General features: G+C 44.1%; 3 protein-coding genes across 5 annotated transcripts in view; 2 read left to right on the top strand and 1 right to left on the bottom strand.

Annotated features, from left to right (window-relative positions):
- The first annotated feature begins 3,023 nt into the window (after nucleotides 1–3,023).
- Nucleotides 3,024–8,240, top strand: LOC117137579. The gene is made up of 3 exons (XM_033299088.1): nucleotides 3,024–3,124; nucleotides 5,026–5,158; nucleotides 7,199–8,240. Exons 2-3 carry the CDS (start codon nucleotides 5,026–5,028, stop codon nucleotides 7,759–7,761), a joined length of 696 nt encoding a protein of 231 aa, XP_033154979.1. The 5' UTR covers nucleotides 3,024–3,124; the 3' UTR covers nucleotides 7,762–8,240.
- Nucleotide 8,241: 1 nt separating this feature from the next.
- Nucleotides 8,242–10,187, bottom strand: LOC117137553 (U2 small nuclear ribonucleoprotein auxiliary factor 35 kDa subunit-related protein 2). 2 transcript variants are annotated; one of them, XM_033299058.1, is made up of 5 exons: nucleotides 10,121–10,187; nucleotides 9,245–10,063; nucleotides 8,879–8,982; nucleotides 8,605–8,761; nucleotides 8,242–8,541 (listed from the first exon to the last, which is right to left on the bottom strand). In XM_033299058.1, exons 1-5 carry the CDS (start codon nucleotides 10,132–10,134, stop codon nucleotides 8,262–8,264), a joined length of 1,374 nt encoding a protein of 457 aa, XP_033154949.1. In that variant the 5' UTR covers nucleotides 10,135–10,187; the 3' UTR covers nucleotides 8,242–8,261. The 2 variants fall into 2 exon arrangements, with proteins under 2 accessions (XP_033154949.1, XP_033154957.1); XM_033299066.1 differs by lacking the exon at nucleotides 8,242–8,541 and having other exon boundaries at nucleotides 8,639–8,731; nucleotides 8,850–8,982.
- A 585-nt stretch (nucleotides 10,188–10,772) lies between these two features.
- Nucleotides 10,773–22,167, top strand: part of LOC117148101 (neural cell adhesion molecule 1-A) — a 58,843-nt gene continuing 47,448 nt past the window's right edge. For both annotated transcript variants that reach the window (XM_033315321.1, XM_033315328.1), the window contains exon 1: nucleotides 10,773–11,162. In XM_033315321.1, coding sequence (XP_033171212.1) covers nucleotides 11,120–11,162 — 43 coding nt within the window. In that variant the 5' untranslated portion in view covers nucleotides 10,773–11,119. The remainder of the gene's footprint in view (nucleotides 11,163–22,167) is intronic.

Genomic DNA, 22,167 nt, shown 5'->3' with positions numbered 1-22,167 from the left:
CTTCTTGGCCGTAAAAACAAGTTGCAATTACGCCCGGCAACCTTCACGCATTCCCCAGACGAGCTGCTTGATGCCCCAATGTTAATGATAGAAATTCTATATGGCCAATCAAAAAGAAAAAAAAAACCGCAGGAAAATTTCGAGCGAGCCAAAGTTCAATTCAAAGCCGTCCAATCAATGCCCAAAATTCAAGCTAAGGTCACAAGCTGGCCATTCTTTGTGGCCGTTTGTTTAAATAGATTGATTATTTTTGTTCGCTATTTCAGTTGGCTGCGCCATTGTTGTTCCAACAATTTGCATCTTGATTGTGTGTTTTTTCCTTTTTCTAATTTTTATTATTTTTTCCTATATTTCTTTTTTTAACTTTGAACGCATCACGCTGAAGCGGAAGGTGCGCTGAATCTGCTTCAGATTTAGATTGAGATTTGCTCGAACTGTCGACGGGTGCTTCCGTGCTCATAGCAATCCGATCTTGTTTGGATCTGGCTTTGTGTATTTCTTATTTTGATTTGGCCGAACATCTTTTGATGTTTTGCTATGGATTATGGAAATCCAGATAGCTGGCAACATCTGCGCACCAGCGATAGCCACTCGAATGCCTATTGTAGTTGCAAAAGGTTTTATGTCTCAGCTCACCCACCGAAGGTCGTGCGTCGCATAAAACTGTCCATCTGATCGACGGGCTCACGCTGCGTATTAGTAATATGCGTTATTAGCGCTCATCGTTTGAGTTGCGAGCGGCTATGACTAGGATCATTTACGCAGAACAGTTTCTTAAGGCCGATGGATGCCGATGCGGTTTTTGAACCCCACAAGGTTAGTCGCAGGAAGTGCAGGCAGCTCGGGCAAAAACCCGAAATCAAAACCAGATTCAAGGGCGAAAATGTGCAACAAGTGGAAAGGAAACAAGATCATCGACACAGCGGATGCAGCAGATGGGAAAAAATTACAAAATCAACAACTGCGGATGTTGCAAGCACCAAGAAGCGTCGAGAGCATCAAAGAATTGCCTTCGAAATATCGCACAAAAAGGTGTTAAAGGTTTTTTATACCGCAATATTACAAAAACATATAACTTGAGATAGAAATACAACTAGTTTTTATTTCTTTTACCACTTAAGTATATAAGCAATGATTTAGACGCGATAGCATCTCTAACACATAACTGCCACTATGCATTATATTAATTGGCCACAAGCCGCCTGGCTTAAATGACTTTAAATATTTCTCTGGAGACATCGCTGTTTTAGACAGTCATAAAACTAATTAAACAGCATCTCAAGTCCGAGTCCGTGTGACTCAACGTTTTACCTGTTATAGAGGCAGTTCCGTGGAAATGCCCTCTGCACTTCCTTAACCAGCACATCCTTGATCTCCGCTGGCAACCTTCGTGGCTTAAAGTTTCCCAATCGGTCGCGTACTTTTTACATTTTTTTTTGCAATATGAACTTAGCACTCGCCAGCTAAATGTGTAATTAATTTGATGCTGTTAATGTGTTGGGCCAACACAATTCACGGCTCTTCGGGTCCAAACCTTTGGCACATGGCGCCCCAAGGCAAGTGACTGCGGCTCTATTAATAAGGCTAATTAAAATATGCAAGAGATGGGGAATTGGGGGGGAAGACCCATGCGGCTAAACAGAGGCGGGAATTGGAGCTCGGCCACGCCTTTTGTGAATCCGAATCCGCTTTCAAAATTAGCTCGCTACTAAAGGCAGCTCTAAATGACAAACAAAAGTGCCACCCAAACAAACGCATCTTCATGGTCAATTAGCGGCCAACAGAAATGTGACAAACAAAAAAAAAATATCTTAAGATACAAAAAAAATGAAAGAGTCAAAAGAGCGGGCAGGTGAACATTGGCGCTATTCAAGAGTCACGGGTTCACATCCAGTCAAAATGTCAAGTTGATGATGACAATTAAACAGGATTAGCGACTTGAACCTGCCCCCCAACTTCAAATGTTTACTGACGCATTGCAACAGATTTGATTTGGCATAGAAATGATGGGTCGGCGCGGAGCGGTGCGGGGGATTCACTCGCAAAATCACACTAAATAAATTACATAATCAAGCGATCAATTTGCATATTTATGAGCGAAAATAAAAAGCAAACATAAAGCTTTTTAAGAACAATCTCAGATCCGGCTGGCACCGCCAAGCACTCCGGAGCTATATATTTTTTCCATTTTTGGGGGGTGTGCTGATGGCCAGCAGACGATCCTTTCCCCGCCAGTTCATTCACATGGCAATTAAAGCACAGAAACCGAATCAGAGTTTGTAAATGCCGAAAGAAACCCATCGAACCGCTTTTGTATCTCATTTTTTTTCAAACGCGTGCGTGGGGCCGAGCGCGGAAGCTAAATCATCGGCGATCTTAAATGGCATTTCGAAAGGCTTTTCAAGATCAAGGCCTAAAAAAGAAGACAAACACTCCATCAAATGGTGATATATGGAGCTGGCCAGGGAGATGGATGCCAGCGCGGCGGTTCCAAGAGTGTTTGCATAAATACATTTCGAAACAAAACCCAAACACACCACACGGACCAAATCTCTATCTACGTCGAGCTCAAGTTTCCAGTGCCTGACACTCGAGCAACAACTACTTAATGGATCTGTGCGGCTATAAAAATTATCAAACTACAGTTTTAGACCGAACAATAGATCGAGAAGATGCTTTAAATAAAAACTAAATAAATAAGATGCGAGCGGGAAAAAGGCTGAAAAGAAGAACATAAATATTTATAGACAAAAGTTGTCGTTGTTGTCTAAAGATGTTCTGAGCAGCTCATCTCGTTGTTTTTGGATTTTGTTTTGCTGCTATATGGCTATATGGCTGTATGGCTATATGTCTATATGCCTTCGCTGCTGCCAAAGCTTCGCTGCAGCAGCAGCTGCGGTCAGCGTCGCCGTCGCCGCTGGCGTCGCAGTCGCAGCTTTTTCAAAGCTGCACGAGATGTTGTTGGTGGGCAGCCAGCGCGGCTTCGACTATAAAACAGTTTGCTGCTGCCAATTGACTTTTGTTTTCGTTTGCGTCTGGTCTCGTCTGGTTGTCTGCTTGGACAATTCGGCGACTACAGTATAGAAACCGTGCTGTGCAGTGTTATTCCAAATAGCAAGCAAAGGTAAGCAGCAGCGCTCCGCGTCCAAGGATATAAAGTGTGCTCTATTACTATGCCATATGCGATATGTGTGTGTGCGGACAATCGAAGGACTAACCAAAGTGCAAACTCATATTGTGTTCAAAAAAACATAAAAACAATCATAAATTGTACAAAAGATTGAGTGCTGTGCGCTGTTCAAGGATATGGAAACCTGAAACATCCGAAATCCAACGGAAAAATATTTAAAAAAAACCCGGCTCAGAACTGGCAAGACCTGAATGAATGAGAACTAAAGCTAGTGGAGGCTAAGTGGGAAACGAGTTCGTTGCCCAAGTCTTTCGTTTGACTGAAAAAGTTCGCTTCCCAAGTCTTTCGTTTGAGAACTTAGAAAGGTTTGCTGTCTAAGTCATTCGTTTAAGAACCTCTGCTGATAAAGTCTTTTGTTGGCCGCTTTGTAAAAGTTCGCTGCCTAAGTCTTTTGTATCATAAATTTACATGACAGACAATTTGAGTTATAAAATCAAAGACAAAATTATTAGCTTAAATTATTTCCACCGAACACATAGTTTGCGCAATGTTGCACATAAAATTTCCATCACCCATAACCCCTTGAAGAAAAACCCGAAAAGAGAAACACTCGATAATGCACAAAGCCCACTTGGGCTGTAATTTGCCCACTGGCATTAAAGGGCACTGAGCTCTCTGTAGGAGTATAATTAAATGCCTCATCAGCTCGTCGGCTGATTGATTAACATGCATGAAACAAGAAATGGACAAAGAGCTGATGGACAAGTTACAAAACGCAACAAATGAACAAACAAATGAGTAAAAAAATAAACACCAAAAAGTAGCCACAATAACTGACATACACACATATTTCCCAACGAACTCTTCACTTTGGAAATGTCGCTGTCGAAGATGAAATCAATACGAAATCCAATTTTCATTATGTATTGTTACCAAATTAGGCGCTGACCGCTGATAAGCGCTGGTCCGTCGTTAATGATTTATAGTTGCCAAATCAGCGGACAGCTGGCGATCAAATAAACACTGGCGTTAAGCCACACAGACACGCAATCGCCGCCCAGATCAAATCCAATTAATATGCAACAATTTCCAGCTGCGCGCGGACATTGAGCCGCCGGTCTAACCGATCCGTTGCGAATTGCATTAGCATAAGGAGGAAGAAACGACTCGAAAACGGGCTCCAAAGCCAATTGAAATGCTAGCCGACGTGGAAGGTTCTAGCCGAAGACACGCAGCGTCTCAAAGAAAAAAACGAAATAAAATCGGAAAGATAGAAAATAAAAAGTCAATAAAACCAGTTAAGGTCAGCCACGCTGCTGCTTGTGTAATCAGCATGCTGGCCGCCGTTGCAGATGCTAAATACATTTTTATTTATGAATAATGTGATGTGCTGACGCCGATATTGATGCTGATGCCGATGCTGATCACGTTGCCGCTGCGCTGCGCCACAATAAAAATGAAAATGAAAATGAAAATAATAAAGTCTCAAGTGTCGTCGATGGTCGGCGGTCGGCGGCGTTTGGTAGTCACTGTGGCACTGTGTCAGTGGCCGCCGGGGGCAACCGGTTGCGCATCCTTGACATAAAAAGCGATCTCGACCAGCAGCTTACATCTTCGGATCGGCGCGGATCGTATTGACCAGCGGGCTGGAAATTTATACGAAATTGCGTATACGCAACATGGGCAGAGGTGGCGAACAAAAGGGCGCGGCATCGTTATCGCTCGATAATCGTGTACAAATTTATGTTAATGACAACGTGTTAACAATTTGCATATCCATATCTGTCGCCGTGTACCTGTACCAGTTACTTGCCAAATCGCATATGGCCTGGCACTTTGTCTTACCAATAATTTGGCTAATGTTTTCCCACTTTTTCTCTCTCCTTGCCTTCCAGATGAAAGTCACCCTGGCAATAGCGACTTTCTGCGTGGTGATGGCCTGCAGCCATGCGGCCAGAACCACCACGACCACAGCGACCAAGCCGGGTCGCTTCCTCTCACTGCCCGTGCCCGCCAAGTGCGCTAGCCGTAAGTACACCGGGCTATGGCCCATCATCAAACACCAATGCACCAATACCCATGCCCAATCCCACAATGGCGAAAAGTAAAAGTGACGAACGCGACGAGAATATTAAGCGGCTTTGATTGCCAAGTTTGCACTTGAAATTGTTTGGCAATGCGACGTGTGGCTGTGGGTGTAACCACAAATGCCGAGGGTTTTTTTTTTTGCTGAAGGTCGTCGACGTGTGAGCCAGCTTTATGGCGGCCTATAGATTCACTTTCTTTGCCCGCCTTTTTCGTAAACAAATTCCATTTGATAGGCAGTATGTATGTAGTTTATATTATATTTTTCTTTTAATTTAAAATATTAAATGGGTAAATGTAGTTTTCCGCCACTTATGATAACAAATTAATTGATTTCCTCTGCACTTCAAAGCTGATAATTGCTCAAATCCGAGGGGCTTAACAAGCAAGTGGTTCAGTTGAAGCGGGTTTTCCTCATTTATTCTACGAATGATTGTCGCTGCCAGTCATCGCCTGAGATTACTTACCATTGCATCAGGGCTTAGAGATCGGGCTAAAACGGGCGAGACGCCTGAACAATAGCATCATCGCTGCATATCCGGTACACTAATGAACACTTTGCAGTTATTGCTAATTAGACAAGCCCTAACTCACACCGGCGCACACACCAACTTATGGCTAACACACACACGCACACATTGAGACTTAGCCAAAGCCGTTAAACATGCAACTTAATTTTGGGGCGTCACCGGAGTTGCATATCCAGTTTTTTGAAGCCAGTGCCGTTGGCAGCGACTTAGATCTTTCATCTCTTAGAAAATTCCAGTTATACAAGCGCAGGTTTTTAGGTCTGCCTTCCAATAGTTAAATCACCTGATTAACAATTCCACTTAATTACCTTTTTGTAGACAACTCTCTCAGGCGTGCATTCGCCCGATAATTAAGATTCGAAAACGTTTCGGTTTTTCTAACTCACTGTTGAAAGATGCCAATCGAAAAAAAAAACGGCATCGACACCCGGATTATTACGCAAGTTTCGGGCTGGGAAAATACACATATATACATACAGTCAAGATGAGTTTTAGCCACATTATCGCCTTGACCCGCGCACAAAAGGGCCAGAAATGTGAGGAAATGGCAAGTGGCAGCCGAAGCGGCAGCAAAATAAATAATAATGTGCAAACAATGGCCAATAAGGCCATTATGTGTTGGACTTAAGCTGATTTGACGCGTAGCGCTGCCCGCCAGCAGAGGGGGCGTGGCAGGGGGGCAGTTGCAAAAGTGGCCTAAAGCGGGGCTAATGACGCGTGCCAACTGTGGCAACCGGCGGGTATATCTTTTTCTTCAGTTTTTTCGGGGCGCGTCCGAGGGGCGGACATATCGCACATTGCGAAGACTTCCAAAGAGGCAGCTAATCAAATGGTAGCTGGCAGCTCGCTCAGGCGAAACAAGTTCGAGGATGGAGTTGTCAGGCGGGGGATCCCATTGTTTCCTCGAAAAAATAAGCTAAAAAGTAAATATATACGAGGGGAAGCTGAAAACCTTTTGACACCCAAGACAAAAGGAAAGCGGCGGCGGCGGCAGGCGCAAAAAGAAGCATGCTGCATAAATTGCGCGGATTGCGTAACACGCCGCCACCGGGGAAGTTGTGTAAGGCCCGGGGCAGCTTCATCCACTGGCATCCACCATTGGTATATAGTATCTCTTGATTTTCGGCGCTACTCGCTTTCGGTTTCGTTTGCCCATGATGGGGCAGGCTGCGAGACATTGCACTCCGACTCCAGATGGACGTGGAAGATGAGGCTGCAGCGGCGCGGAAAACCGGTTGCCACATGCCACACCCACACGGTAAAAAATTAGGAAATTCGGAAGCAAACGAAAAATGCATCTAAGTTTGAATCTTAAAGTTAAAGGTGCTCCTATTATTCAATAGTTCAATTATTTTGTATATTTTTTGGAAAGCCATAACATACCCCTACTATTTTCTCAGTGCCAGCACGAAAACACTTTCCGCTAACCGACTTTCTCCTCGCTGACCCGCAGGTCCCAAGGAGTTCTCCTACCGCGGCAAAAACATGTTCCTAACCACCCACGTGCCCGCGCTGGCCAACAAGAAGGTCGATTGGTTGGATGGCCGCAATCTGTGCCGCGAGTACTGCATGGATCTGGTCGCCCTGGAGACCCAGGAGAAGAACAACCTGATCTTCCGCGTGATCCAGCAGAACGATGTGCCGTACATATGGACGGCCGGACGTATCTGCGACTTTGCTGGCTGCGAGAACCGTCCGGATCTGGAGCCCAAGACCGTCTATGGATGGTTCTGGTCCGCAACCCGCGAGAAGATCCAGGCCACCAACCGCATCCCACAGGGCTGGGGCTACAACCCTTGGTCGCAGACTGGCCACAAGAAGCGCCCGCAGCCGGACAACGCCGAGTACGACATCAACCAGACCAAGGAGCAGTGCCTGTCCGTGCTGAACAACGTGTACAACGACGGCATCGCCTGGCACGACGTCGCCTGCTACCACGAGAAGCCCGTCATCTGCGAGGACAACGAGGAGCTGCTGCGCTATGTGGCGGCCACGAATCCCGGAATCCGTCTATAGGGCGGCTCGCTGGGCGTTCGCTGTTTGCCTAATTTTAAAGCTACTTATTATAATATTCCTTAAACGAGTTTTTGTATAATTTTTGTTTGTATGTGTACGACGAAAACGGAAGAAAGCAAGACAAATAGACTTTAGAATTTACAATTTCCGATCCTACAAAAACCACCACCCACCTACCACCTCCACAATACTGCTGTCATCACACCTTAGCACCCAGCACTTAGTCTCACTTTCCCTTCCTCCTACCCTCGAAACTGCCAATTTTACGCGTAGAATTCCATTCCGTTGTAAGCAATTGAGTCGTTTTCAGATCGCACCTTAAATATTTATAGGCAATCCTAAATTGCAAGTGTTTCGCTCTGACCCTCTGTCTGTCATTCAAGCAAGAAATTCGGAATCTCTTTAGTATTTTGTTTGAGACACTCATGTTCTGTCCACAAAGAGATTGAATAAAATTTTGTAAAGATCCCATAAAAAAACTTGAATTAATACTTGGGTTTTTATTGGCGATGGTTGTGCTGATGATCGGGTGTTGTGGAGTTGCTCCTGTGCTGATGATGCCTCTTTGATCTGCGCTCCTCATGTGAAGATCCCGAGGAACTATGCTCTCTTTTAGAGCGCACTGAACTCCGGTCACTTCTTGACCTGGAATGATGATCCCGCTGTCGGGTGTTTTTGAGATCCTGACCTCTGTTGCCCAAGTCCTTGGAGTTTTCCAGCTCCACCTCGGGGCTTGCCGACCAGCGCCAGTTCCTGCCGTGCTCGCTGTGCTCATCCCAACTGAAGAGAGGAGGATAATATCAAATAGTTTGCCGGAATAATTTCAAATATATTTTAATCCACCTGGGTGTCTTGGCCGTTGGAGTTTGGCTAGAGCGTCGCTCACTGCGTGGACCGCTGGTGTACTCCAGTTCCGTGTTGAACAGGTTGTTCGGATTGCCAAACAGGTGCAGATAGCCGCAGCCGTTACCTTTGGGACATTTACGTGTTAAGGACAAACCTTTAAGAAGTCACAGATTGTGTTAAAGAAAATGGTATATAAAATATATGAATGGGTTTAGTAAGAGATTTGGTTTTTTAAAGGATACGGCTTCCTCTTGGCATGCAGTTCACGTACCGCAGACTGCGCCGCGCCAGGTCCTCAGATTGGAGAACTCCACGTTCAGTCGCTTGGAGGCGTAGTAGCGACCTTGGAGATTGGTAAAGGCGCGAAGTGCAGACCTGAAATCATAAGGTACACTTTGTAATAATTAGTTTATGACCTCTTTAAACATTATTTACTTAACATAAAAGTATGTGAGCTCAGAGACAATACAATATATACATATATATATAATTTGAGAGAGAAGAGGTAAAAATTTAAACTGTGATTTATATGAATATACTTTTACATGAAAACGCTGGGAAATAGGCTGCATTTGCTTGCATATGAACAATGTGATATTAGTTAAATAATAATGATAATTAATACTCTCAGACAAACCGTTCGTTTGTGTACTCCACAAAGACGTGACCCCTGAGGTGTTCCAACGTATTGCGCACCGTGCGGAAGTTGACAATGGTGCCGAACTTCCTGAGTTCCTCGACGGCATCGTTGAAGAACTCATCGTAGTCGTGGCGCAGATCCTGTTCGGTCAATTCCAGGTGTTCCTCCGCCGAGTCGTACTCCTTGTGCGTCATTCGCTTCTGCAGCATGGAATGGTTGAAGAAGTGCCGGATGAGAAGGATCCTTCCCAGCATCGGACGGCGGTGGTTGAAGGTGCAGGCGTGACCGTAGCGGCAACAGTTGGTGCGACTGAAGAACTCGCAGGGTCGTTCCTCCGGATGCGTCTCCATCACACGCAGGAGGTGACTGGGAGGCTTCTCGATTCGCGGGTTGTTCAGATACTCATCCATGCTCTCCATCATGGCATCCAATTCGGCGGCAGCCTTGGCGGCTTTTCGTGCCTCCTCTTCACGCTGCCTCCGCTGTTGCTCCTCCCGTTCCGCTCGCTCTTTCGCCTGTTCCCGCTGCAAACGCTCCACTTCCTCCTGCTCTTGGCGCTTCTTTGCCTCGTCCATTCGGAATTGTCGCTGCGCTGTGGCTTCGCGTTGCAGCCAGGACTCCTCCGCCAACTGGCGCTCCCGTTCGTCGGCTAGCCGTTGGAATTCCTGCATTTCCTCCTGTTCCTGCAACCATTTCTGGTACTCCGGCTGCATAAGTCTTTGGTTCTCCGCCTCCGCCTCCAGTTTATCACGTTCTTTGGCATGTTTTTGACGACGCCGCTTCCTCTGCTGCTTCTTGATCAACTTTCTTCGTGCCCTTTGTATAAATAAACTTAAGATTTATATTTTATTTCAAGAAATTAAAGATATTTACTTTCTTCCCGGCATTTTGCAAAATCAAAACATTGTATTTCGGTGAGCAGCTGAAACGCATTTCTGAGTACACAGCTGATTAATACCATACCATTAACAGGTCTATGAAAAATACCATAAAATACTGAAGCACAAAAAAATTACATTTTTACATTTACATTTTTTTCAATTTTTTATAAATGTGCAAATCCAAAAAGTGTTGCAAGTTTTTCCTCAAAATGAAGATTTCATATCATAAAGGTTTAAATGGTTTTTTATTTGTTATACAAAATGTATTCTGAATATTAACAGTCTAATATAACACCAAGTTTCGTTCTTGAGATAAAATGTTAAGTAACATTGCTGTATAGCACAATGCCAAAAGCCTCCGATGAACTTTAGCTGCTATAAATTATGTTATAGAATATTTATAGCACTGTCTCGAACAGCTTTTAAAAATTGAAAGAAGCGCTTAGTTTCAACATTTTCTTATTTATCCGATTTGTATATTTTGTATTAGTCCGTTTATTCAAGCTTTTTTGCCTTTTCCCCCTTCCTTCGAATCAGAAACTTTCGAACTCGAAAATTCCCCTCTTCAACAATGTTGCCAGCAATATTGTGTCTGGCGATTGCCGAAGATGCGAAAAAAAATCAAATTCAGTGATAAAGTAAAATTCGTGCGCGTCGGTTCACCTACACTTCGTGTCGCCAGAGAAAGCCTTTCTCCTGGCTTTCTCTCTGAGCTCTCCTTTTGCGCTCGGCTCCGAAATCCGAAGTCCGGAATTTGGACTCCGGCTCAAGCGCCGAATCGCCGAGCTTGGCTCACGGAAAACCAACTGAGTTGTGCGAAACTAAGTCAAAACAATTGATGTGAATTCTCGCGGCACAACTTGATATTAGATAAATGAAATAATTCGCGCCGCTGGCACTTTGAACTCGTAATCAGGTCGCAAGCATATTCACGTTTTATTTTGTGCAGTAACCACAGGAATTCAAATTCATATTCGTTGCGATTCTCGCAATGCGGCTAATTGGATTTATTCTGAATTTGGCAGCCCTAACAGGTGAGTGGTTCTTACACTGGGAGAAAAAGTAAAAAAATGTTATCTAAATGCATAAACTAGTCTGATTCTATAGATAAGAATTGAGGGGTAGAAGATATTTACAGAAATATTGTAATAATTGTAATAGCAGTTTTAGCAGTTTTTATTTTAACAACTTAAACATCTTAACTATCAACTTTAAGTTCTTATAAGTTATACATAACATCTATCGCAAATCACAAAAATATGATCTTAACTTTTTGTGAACACCGCCCTTTTTAGGCATTTAATTTTGAATAATAAACAATTTGACCCCATTGGTTGCTCCAGTGTGACATTGGCTGGGGTGGTCATCGAGTTCTGGAGGGGATGTGGATGGGGATGAGGATGTGGGCCTCTTGTGGCGACCTCTTCCGAGTTACGTTCTGCGTTTTATTTTCGGACCCATGAACGCTGTTTATTATGTTCTTGGCTGGTCGATGGACAGTTACGAGCTTCAGCAGTATTCATAATGTGGTTGTTGTGGTTTTCCGTCTTCCTCGTCGTCGTGTCGTTACGTATTTATCAATATTTGCCCTCTGTATTTAGTTTTGTGGCTCAAGTGTCTCGTGGCTAATAGAAAATCGATGCTGGCACATTGTTGCACATTTCGCTGAAGTATCTCGAAGATACTGCGAAAGTATCTCGCCGCCTGGCAGCCCTTTTGCACTGTTCTCGCTGTTTTCCGTTGGATTTTTTGAAGTCGCTGTCAGTCAACGATGTTTGCTCTTAGTCTTTCGATCAATTTCCACTGCCTAAAAGCTGTCTGAGGGCGTGTTAAGTCGCACTTGAATGGCATTTCCATGGCCTGCCACATGCCTCTGATTTTCCATGGGACCATTTTCCCGTTTTCCCGTTTTCCCATTTGCCTGGTCCTCGTCTCCGGACGACACTTCAATCTGCATGCCCCACATTTATGTGGCGCTGCGTTTTTGGGCTCCTCGCTGCTCGACTCTCTTTGATTTCTTTCGTCCTTTTGCACTCCGCACTCTGCCCACTTCGTCCTGCGTCCTTGCAAATATTTAATTTAAGCCTGCTGTCATCTCTCGCCGAAGGGTATCAGCATTTGTTGTCGCCCCTTGTCGCGCAAAAAAGTGGCAATAGTTTTATTTATTTGAGGCAAGCATCAATGATTAATGTGATTTTCATTATTTATTTGAATATTCTTTGAATTTTTACAAGCGAAGTTTGTTTATAATAGGCAAGTGCTATTCCTTGGTTAGGGGCTTCCAACTTCGCCTTGTTCATATACCCTTTACTTTGGCCATCTTTCTAGTGGATACACTGCAGCTGCAGTTGCTTTTATCCCTGGTAACTGAATCCTTTTTGCGTTTATTGCTGTTGCTCTGGCCCACTTGCGGTTTTGTTTAATTACGCATATTACTCCGCCTTTCGCCGCCAGTGTCATCGCAGCCCATCGCATCCTTCCGCTGCACTCGCCGTTCCAGAAACCGACACATCACCATATTCCCAGTGCCCCCCAGTTGCTGTTTCTGTTGCTGCGGTCACTTACTGACTGGGACGAGTGTCTTTGGTCGGATCTCTTGAGGCTTGTCAACGGCAGGGTGAATTTCCGGAGACGCCCGAGGTCGGTGGATGGAGTGGAGTTGTTCTGCGGTTGCCTTGGGCACTTCCGCCTGCCGTTTGGGGGTTGCACGGGCTTGGGTTACGGATTGTCAAGTGACCAACTGGCTCGATCTGACCAACTGGCTTTGAGGATGACCAAGCTGGCAGCTGGCAGGCGGCACTCGTTGCCAAATCGGGCTGGTTAATTACTTTGCTAAGTGCTGCCGTCCCATCTCGCGCTGGAAAGCCCTCTGTGCATCTCGAATTTATCATATTTATCCAGTAAATTCCACAAATTAAAATCAATACGAAGCCTGCGGCAGGGGGCGCAATCATTAATTATACAAGCGGCCGATGCTGCTGATGCTGCTAATGAGGTAAAGTGTCGACAGCAACGCCCCCAGTGGAAGAGTGTCCCATTACTTTCGACCGCCACTGTGCGCCCCCATCGCCGGGTGGGTGTGCACTTTTAATTGAGGGAAAGGTCAGCGTCGCATCGATTTTAATGCAAAGCGAACCGTAAACAGAACCGTGGACACTGGACCTAGTTAATGCCGGTGAATTTACAATAATTATCTAATTATTTAATATTAACTAGGTTCACATTGAATGACATGGTCCTTTTAAGAAATTGCGCAATTTGGAATGCAGAATATAAGCAACTTATTTTAAATTCGCAGTGATTTCTTTTTACCAAAAAACCGAGCTGGTATAAATCAGCATGTAAATCACTCCCAATCCAATGTGCAGTTTCAGTGGGGCGAGGGGTTTGTTGGGGCCGCGGGTTGTTAGTTGTAGGCGCAGATACATGCCCACGCATCGTTCGTCGCTGGCGATTCAATTTAGTTTGCCACTTAACCCCAGAGTGCCCCACGCGGCGGTTTGGGCCGCCACCTTTAACTCTCGCGCTGCCCGGAGGGCGGTTTCACTGCATAGCATGATAAATTGCCACTTGACTTTGCATATTTGCGCTGTCAACGGGTCGTGAAAAAGGGTGATGACTGTGATGGAGTTCGGGGAGGCAGATGCGATGCACAGGAAAAAAATGTGTCTCCTGTTTGATATCTTTAAGGTATTAAATTTATAAGGATAACCAGTACTTAGATCAGAAGGCAGAATAATTATTCATAACATACTATTTCTCTTATCAACCTTTTTTGAATCTTATTAAAGATCTTATATATTTTTGACATATATTAATTCAGTTAAAAGTATACCAGCACCATATGGAAACTCAATTATTAACAGATTTTTGGCTTAAAGTGCCCCTGATTTCTTCCAGTGCCCCTCTCCATCATCCGCAGCCACAAAACGGTCTCAACTCACTTGCTTTCACTTCATTGTTATCTATTGAATTTGTTCAACTTTTGCCGGGCATCCGAACTTTGACTTGTGCTGAAGTTTTCCGAATTTCGTTTTCCGTGAGTGTGTGGGTGTGTGTGTGTGTGTGTGTAGGTGGGTGGTGTGGCGATACAAACTCATCAGCCTTGACACCATTTAAGTTTTGGGGAGTCCAGAGCCTAGAGCTCTCAGCGGGAAGTCGGATGAGAAGCCATTGGAGCTGGCCATTGTTGTGTGGCTCGTGGATCGGGTGTTCCATTTAACTGACACTGGCAAAAGTGTCCTGTCATCCTGGCCAGCTTTTCCACCCACTGCCACGTGACGTGCCCATTTTCCTGGTTTCGCCTTCACTTTGCATGCATGATTTTGGCCGTCTTTTTTTTTTTGTGTCACTCTCTCTCTCTCTTTGTGTAAGCCATAAGTTTTCGTTTTGTTATTATTTTTAAAATCCGACAAGCACTCCACGTAGAGTGGCTGTCAGGTGGCGTCGAGTCCTGCATTTCACTGTGCCACTGACATCGCGTTTTCCCCCAATTTTCCACATACATTCATGTATACTCGTGAATACATCTTTTTCACCGCGAATCGCGGCGTGAATAATTACAATAGCCAGTTTGCCCGGGGGTCACAAACCGAACTCAATTTGTTAACACCCGAAATGTGTTGGATCTGATTCAAAATCGGTGTTTTTTCACAAGGGTTTCGCTGGGCGGTAAATTGAAGTTAATTGGGAACGTGTGCAATTTTTGTGCTTTAACTAAAGTGCATATCATGTTAAAAATACAGTTCAGAAATAAAATAACTTTGTATTTATGTGACAAAAGATACAAATGTCGACAGCAGGCCATACATTACTCGTAATCTATTTAGTTTTAGAGTGGTAAGAAGCCACTACTCTGTGCTTCTACCTTTTTGACAAAGGTATAAAAGCTATAAAAAATAGCACTTAAAATAACAGGGTAACCGCTGAAATTGGTGCAGACATTCATTGTGGAAAACTGGGGCTGACAAATTCGAGTGCATCATCAACGTAGCGGGAAATTCCAACAAATTGCCGAGTCAAATGTCCAGAAATCATTGCACTTGTCGCCGGGAAAAAATCAAGAATGACTGCGAGATAAATGTATAACATTATTTGCTGGGCATTCAATTTGGAATGCGTCTCGCTGCTTTTGTTTATGATTTAATCAATTGCTCATTAATTAAATGCCATTGTGCCCGTCGTGCCTCTGTTTTTCCTCCCTTCTCCGCGAACCGCAAGATGGGCGATGGCGATGATGATGATGTTTCAATTTATCATCAATTAACCTCTGACCCCCGCCGGCAAAGTTAAACAATAGATGTGGCATGAAAGGCAGTCAGTCAAGTCAAGCTGGAAAAACGTTGGAAATGCAGGAAAAAGTGGAAAACCATTTAGTGCAGACACTGGGCAAAATTGTGGGTGTGGTCCACTGCAATATCGTTTAATTAAATGGTTAAAAGATATGGGCTTATACCTACCATAAAGCAAACGCCGCCGATTTACAGGCGCATTTAATTGATGTTTATGCATGGCCCCCATTGAAATGAATTGCCCAAACACAATCGCCTCGATTCGATGTGCCGCAAAAAAGTATTGGCAAAAAATCGTTAATAATAATTGATTTGTGTGTGTGTGTGTTTTTTCAATCAATGCAAATAAATAAACAGAAAAATCGCTTGCAAGGGCATTCCACGCATTCGCATTCGCCGGGGAATCCGGAATTTAATCGCTGTTTTATGGCACTCTCTTCGACATGGGTTTTATCAATAATTTTTCATATTTTTTTGTTTTTTACATGCCAACTACCTTGGCTTGGATTTTCATATGCAACATTGGAAATATTAAAATACCTGTGCTAGTGAAAAAGCCATAAACAAATTGCTAAATGAAAACTCTGTCAATACATCTAAAACGAATGCATTGCGGCCAGCGAATGACAAACACAATTTGTTGTGGCTGAGTTTTCCATTTGTTTTGGGGACTTAAAACTTGTGTTCAATTAAATTAAATCACAATTAATATTTTAGAAATAAGTGCCCGTTGGTGGCGCCGTGCAAATAGCGTTATAAGCATAATTCAGCAAACTGTTTGCAGCGGCAGTTTCCACTTTGCATTTTCCGCCGGCGGCAGGAAAAAAGGCATTTTAAACTCTGTGGCCAATTTATGTGGCGGCTGCGAATCGCCATGAATACAAAAAGCGCAGAGGCTGTACTTATGTGTATGCACATGTGATAAAAGGCAGAGCGACTCATAAAAAATGCACCACATAATGCCGCATGACCCGACCGAGGCACGCCCACATAGATACGTATATATATATATATATATATGTACATGCCCTCGGAAAAAAGTGAATGAAATAAATGCGCGTATTGTCTGACAACAAGGAGCAAAAAAGATTGTATATCCCGCCAAGGAAATAAAGCGCAAAAGAGGAGCAACAGCAACAGAAGCTGATGAAGAAAAACTCCTAACCGACCGACAGTTATTATAGCCAAGTCTGCCAGACAAGTGTGTGTGTGAGTGTGTGGGTGGGCGGTCGAGTGGGTGGCGCTGTGTGATGCTAACCTAGTTTATGACAGAGTTTAAATTATCCCTTTGTTTTCGCCACTGTGTTTTTTTCCGCTCCACAAACAAAGCCAAAACGCTCGACTTCGAGCCTCGCCAACCGACCAGAATCGTAAAAAAAACAGAGCAAGTGTGTGTGAGCGCTTTTCTTTTGCATGTGTGTGCGTTAATGGCGTTTCCAACATGAAGAAATTGCATATTAATCAACTGAATGCAGGCACAGAACGCTTGATAATGAAAGAGTTCAAGGGATAAGAATAATTTTGACCAATTAGTTGCATTTTTTACTATATAATGTATCTATATTTCTATAAAAATTACTGTGCGCTATGTAAATGTTTTAGAGATCTTAACTCGAAGATAACATGCCTTCTTTATATCAAGTAATCCCTTTTCACTCACAATATTACTTTGAATTTGAATTTAAATGGTCCTATATACCCCATCGTGTAAGGGGTATCAGTGCTAATGGAGAAAAACGTTATGTACCTTTAATGACACACCGAATCGTGTGGCGCATTTGCGGCTGCTGAGTGTGACCAAGTCTGCGTATGAGTACGAATGTGTGGGCGGCTTCTGTAATGGTGTCTTTAACGAAGGCCAAAGAGATTTGGCCACTGTTCCTGCCAGCTGTAGTAGTAGTTTTTCTCGGCCATATGACAGGTCTTTATGGCCACGCAATAAACACAAATTGCCTGTCATATGTGTGCTGTTGCGTAACGAGCTGGCGAAGTCAGGAAGCTTACAAATTTGTGGCGCAACGAGTACTCCTCGTCCAACGCAAAGCGGTCAGTTGGGCCTACGAGACATCCCATTAATCTACCGCCCTCCGGGGAGTGTTGGCCACAGGAGCAGAGGATCCACTACGCCATCCACACACCACTGACAATTGAATTTATTGGGCCGAAGTCTATCAATCAGTAAATGCGAAGCCGCCTGAGCCGCCAGTCCCATCTGCGCCAGTTCGGCGGAGTCTTGTAATGACAGAGCCGTAAGAAGTTCGCCCTCGTCCTTTTTAAATTGCAATTGCAACGCGGAGTAAGTTAAATTACACTCTTAAGCCCTTGAATAAATATCTCAGTTATTTATAGACTGGTATCTATAGAACAAGAATATGTATGGGTAAATACGATTGCCTTTCTTAAGTTGTTCATCAATTTAAAAACTTATATTACTTATTACTTACTTAACCTAAACTTATTAGGTTATTTCTTAGCAACCATCATTTATATCATTTTATAAGTACTTTATTTAAAATTAATGAGGTGCACAAAACGACTGAAAATGTGCCTAATGATCGACCTGCATATTTTAACCCTTGCATAAACGACCCATCCTTATGACTTTAATAATAAATTAGGAACTCCGGGCTCAAGAAAACACAAGATTTCCATCCAATTAGGGAGCCATTGGGAGGGAATAACCCACTGTGCGTAGGGGTATAATAATGGGAAATCCAGTGAAAACTTAGGCTGAATTATGGCCAAAAGGGGAGCACTTCGAGGCACACTCTCGTTAGGTCCGGATCCAAAATATTATGTCTTGCACCTTCGCACAAGCTTGTGGCTTCGTTACGCCGAATGGGGCATATACCGCAGGGATAAGCTCGATGGCAGTCCTTGGGGGACTTGGGGACTGCTGGCCATCATAACTGGCAGCGATGCACTTGTTTGCTGCCAACAAAGTTGTGGGCCGGGCATTAAATGTTTAATGAATTGCATTAGCCGGCGAGTGGACCGAAGTTTAGTCTAATTAAATGTGGTAGCCAACTTTGGCAACTCGACTCGAGAGTCGGGCCACGCCCCACTCCGGCAATTTGTCACTCTTAATGACTTGTCAGCGGGCGCCTGGCCGAACATGTTGCTATTGCTGCTGCACTGCCTCCTCCTGGCTCCTCTTTGCTCACGGAAAGCTCCTTCATCGACTTGAGAACCTAATGTAATTGAAAAGTTTCCAGTGCACCCAAAGAGTTGGGCATTCGGGGCGTTGTTGGCTGTTCAGCAGTTTGGCCAGCTGACTTGGGCCATCGTGTCGTCAATGGAGCGCAAATGGAGCGTGGCCATGCCATGAAACAACAGCACGTCCTGGCCAAATTCAATTTGTCAGAAAGATGCTGTCACGGAGGAAATACTGAATGCTCGCTTAATTCCTTTGCCTTTCTGAAAACAACGCCACCGCTGGTGGGGCGAAATATCATTTGTTAGTTGCACGTGAACGGTTAATAAATGCCATGACAAATGCATCGAAGTCGGCACGGAGTGCGTGCTGCAATTACCGGATTCCTCGCTGCGCACTTTTTGCGGTTCTGCCATCATTATGACTCATTGTTGCCAGCCAGTGTGTTTACATGGCGTATGAGCAACGGAAATGAGCGAAGAAAACGCGTATGCAGCAGTCGAAGAAATGTGGCAGCAATTAGGCAGACTGTAGCTAAGTGCAGGGAATTAAATAAATATTTAAATAATTCATTTATCAAATAACATTTTATGGAAGCAGAATAATTCATAAATTTTAACAAGTATTCGGTGGCCAGTTTAATGATATCACTGTTTTATGTTGCCATATTGAATATAGTTATTAGTCTTCTGCCTTTTATGTTATGGGTTATTGCTTAATAGCAACACAAATCGATTTCGATATGGCCCATTCCCATTATTAGGCTAATAAAATTTGTTTTTTGCAAGTGCAAGCACTCACACACCCAAACGATATTCTCACAGTCGGAGATGCACTCGATTTATATGCCACTTGGCAGGTCCTTGCCTTAATAGCAGCTCCGGAAAGTAAAGCGGATTTTGATGGCTACACGTCGCCAGTTCGCCAGCTCGCACCACTAAAGATCAATTTCGCTGCAATTTAAAAATGCATTTAACTCCTCCGCCCGCGCAGCCAAGGACCCAACGATCCAAGGACCTCAAATTCCCACCCATTTCGGGCTCATAAAACTATTGAGGCGTCCCAGGAGAAGAGCTCAAGTGAGTTACGCTACGCAGCAGCCCAAAACGAGCTGGGGGAAAAAACCTTTCAAACTTCTTATGACTTTTGCGAGAAGCAGAAAAAACTTTGGCTGTTGAATAACAATAAGCTGTGAAATGGGGTAGCGCTTCAGCCTGGCCTGGTCTGGTCTGGTCTGGTAACTTCCAGTTCCAGGAGAGTGCTAGGTGGGTAGGCAGCAGAAGTCCTGGTAAATGGCTTGGCAGATAAGAGCAGGTAGCTCTGCAAATGGCAATGTGCTTATCTGGCCAGTTCCACACGCTCACACACATTCGCATCTGTAGGGGAATGGTATTTAGGGGGTATGAGATGATGCAAAGCCGGGTGAGTTGGCCATTAGTTATATTTTTCACGCAGGAAGACGTATTTTGAATTATAACCAGGGATTGTCACATCTCTGTGGTGGATATGGGATTAATTTGTGAGTCTAGAAAGTAATTACATGTTTTCAAATGGAAATACAATACAGAAAATGACTTAAAATACTTAGTCGGCTAATAGCGTATGTTAATTATATAATTGATATAAATACTTCAAAGATATTTCGGCATTTAAAATTTAATTAAAGGCAATAACCATCAATTAAGCTTTTAACTCTCATTAAATTGCTAAAAATGTCTGCATGTTTGGCAATTGCTGAATGGTTCATATCGACTCGTCACACCGAAAATCAATGAAATTCACCAGAAAATTCCTCAATAATTTTCGCATGCAAATCGTGTTGGTCAAGGTTGATTGTGCTATTTGATATGAGCTTCTGGCTTTCGCATTATGGCTATGCTCGTAATTAGACATCTGCAAACTGGCCAGGAGAGCCGTATAAAAAGGAGACGCCGGCAAAGGAAATTTACATTTCACTCTAATCCTTTTGGCCCGCCTGTCATTTGCACTCACAGCATGGCCAAATGGCCGACGAATGGCCAGGATGGCCAGAATGGCCAGGACCAAGGACCAAGAACCTGGGATTTCGCCTTGGCATTGCATTCGTTCGTTTGTTCGCTTGTGCGTTGTACATTTTCATTTTCAACACAAAGTTTTGTTTTATTACCCCGAGGACACGAACAAGACTTTGTAACTTACAAGCCAAATAACAAGTTGGCCCGGCCGCCCGGAGGAAAGAAAAGCTGGCAGGAGGTTTGTTGCAGTTGTTAAAGTTGGATTTGATAATAAAATTACTTTTGCTCCGCCGTTGCTCCTCAGATAGTTGCCTTCGTTGTTGTGCGCCGTCTAAAGTCCATAAGTCCGTCTTGGCCCCGTTTGCAACGTGACTTTGTAATGAGACTGCGATGCTGCGTGTCCCGGAGCATCGAGTTTAGTGCCCAGAATCAATCACACTTGAGGCCCGTGCTTTGTAAATCAAGCATGGAACATCAAGATATGCAATTAGTGGCATTATGTTTGAATCTTCCATGCACGACGGCTCCCAGCTTCCAGCTCGCCACGCCTCACTTAATCTTGGCCATTATGCAAACTGTGCGTGTTTGCCATTGGTCTAATGAACTGGCTACTCAACATGGCCGTCCCACTCGGGGGCTAGAAATCCACTCGAGGTGCTCAAGGAGCGGTTTGTGATCTGTTAATGGATTCCCCGCCTGCGGAAGGTCAACTGTTAGCCGGTGAGACCAGTGGTGTCGCAAATGCCAGTTGATACGGGTGCCTAAGTACACAGTGGAAAAGTAGGAGAGCACCCGTATAAATAAATAAATATAACTTATGTAACTTATATTCAATGATTTAACCAGCTTTCGCTTACATCGACTATGATTTATTCTATGAAATGTCAACCAAAGGAGTCTTAAATTTGTTAGTGTTGCTGCTTCGATGGAATGACTTTCAGTTAGTAATAATCACCCAATTAATATTTGACTAAAATTTCAGTCATTCTGCAAGACTGACATTCTGTACTATTCTGTAAGATTTAAGATCGGAAATTGAATCATTTGCACCTTGTTGGCACAGCAACAAAAAATCCCTGGACAAACTCTAGCCATTTTCCACAAGAACATGTTGCCATAAGCGGATGCAAAGGACATTCGGAAGGTTGTTCAATCAATAAGCGACTCTCCACAGGACAGCAAATGCGTTTAATGTGTTGAGCAGGACTACCTACCTTTTTGAGTTTTCCGAGAAATGGGGGCTCTGATGAAGGCCCATCGACGGCTGAAGTGCTCCATGTGCTGGTGATTGAAGTTGCACCATGGCGGAGCAGTCAGTCACCGGCTATTAGACGGCCTTCTGCCATGTCCTGGATGTCCTGGACATTCTTCGCTCCTCGCAGGACAATCGGTGCGGGTCCTTTGCTTAGGCGAGGCGCATTGTTTGTCCGCCCAGAGGGTGACAACTCACTGAAACTCACCCGGTGGCCAGTGTCTGGCGCAGTCCTTGCAATCTGGACACCATCTCTGTCGTCCTTTTTTGTTACGCCGGGCATGCAGATGTCGCCTGCTTAATGCCATGATGGTGCTTTGTAAACCTGCAACAGTAGTGCAGTGGTGA

The sequence above is a fragment of the Drosophila mauritiana genome, chromosome 2L, assembly GCF_004382145.1.
Source record: "Drosophila mauritiana strain mau12 chromosome 2L, ASM438214v1, whole genome shotgun sequence".
Lineage (NCBI taxonomy): Eukaryota > Metazoa > Arthropoda > Insecta > Diptera > Drosophilidae > Drosophila > Drosophila mauritiana.
This window is presented reverse-complemented; position numbering and strand designations above follow the sequence as displayed.

Excerpts from the sequence above, each read along its gene's own strand:
- LOC117137579 (XM_033299088.1), top strand. The coding sequence starts at position 5,026 with ATGAAAGTCACCCTGGCAATAGCGACTTTCTGCGTGGTGATGGCCTGC. Across the intron at positions 5,159-7,198 it reads GCCCGCCAAGTGCGCTAGCC|GTCCCAAGGAGTTCTCCTAC; the intron begins GTAAGTACACCG and ends GCTGACCCGCAG.
- LOC117137553 (XM_033299058.1), bottom strand. Across the intron at positions 8,762-8,878 it reads CTGGCGCGGCGCAGTCTGCG|GTTTGTCCTTAACACGTAAA; the intron begins GTACGTGAACTG and ends GACTTCTTAAAG. Across the intron at positions 8,542-8,604 it reads CCAACGGCCAAGACACCCAG|TTGGGATGAGCACAGCGAGC; the intron begins GTGGATTAAAAT and ends TCCTCTCTTCAG.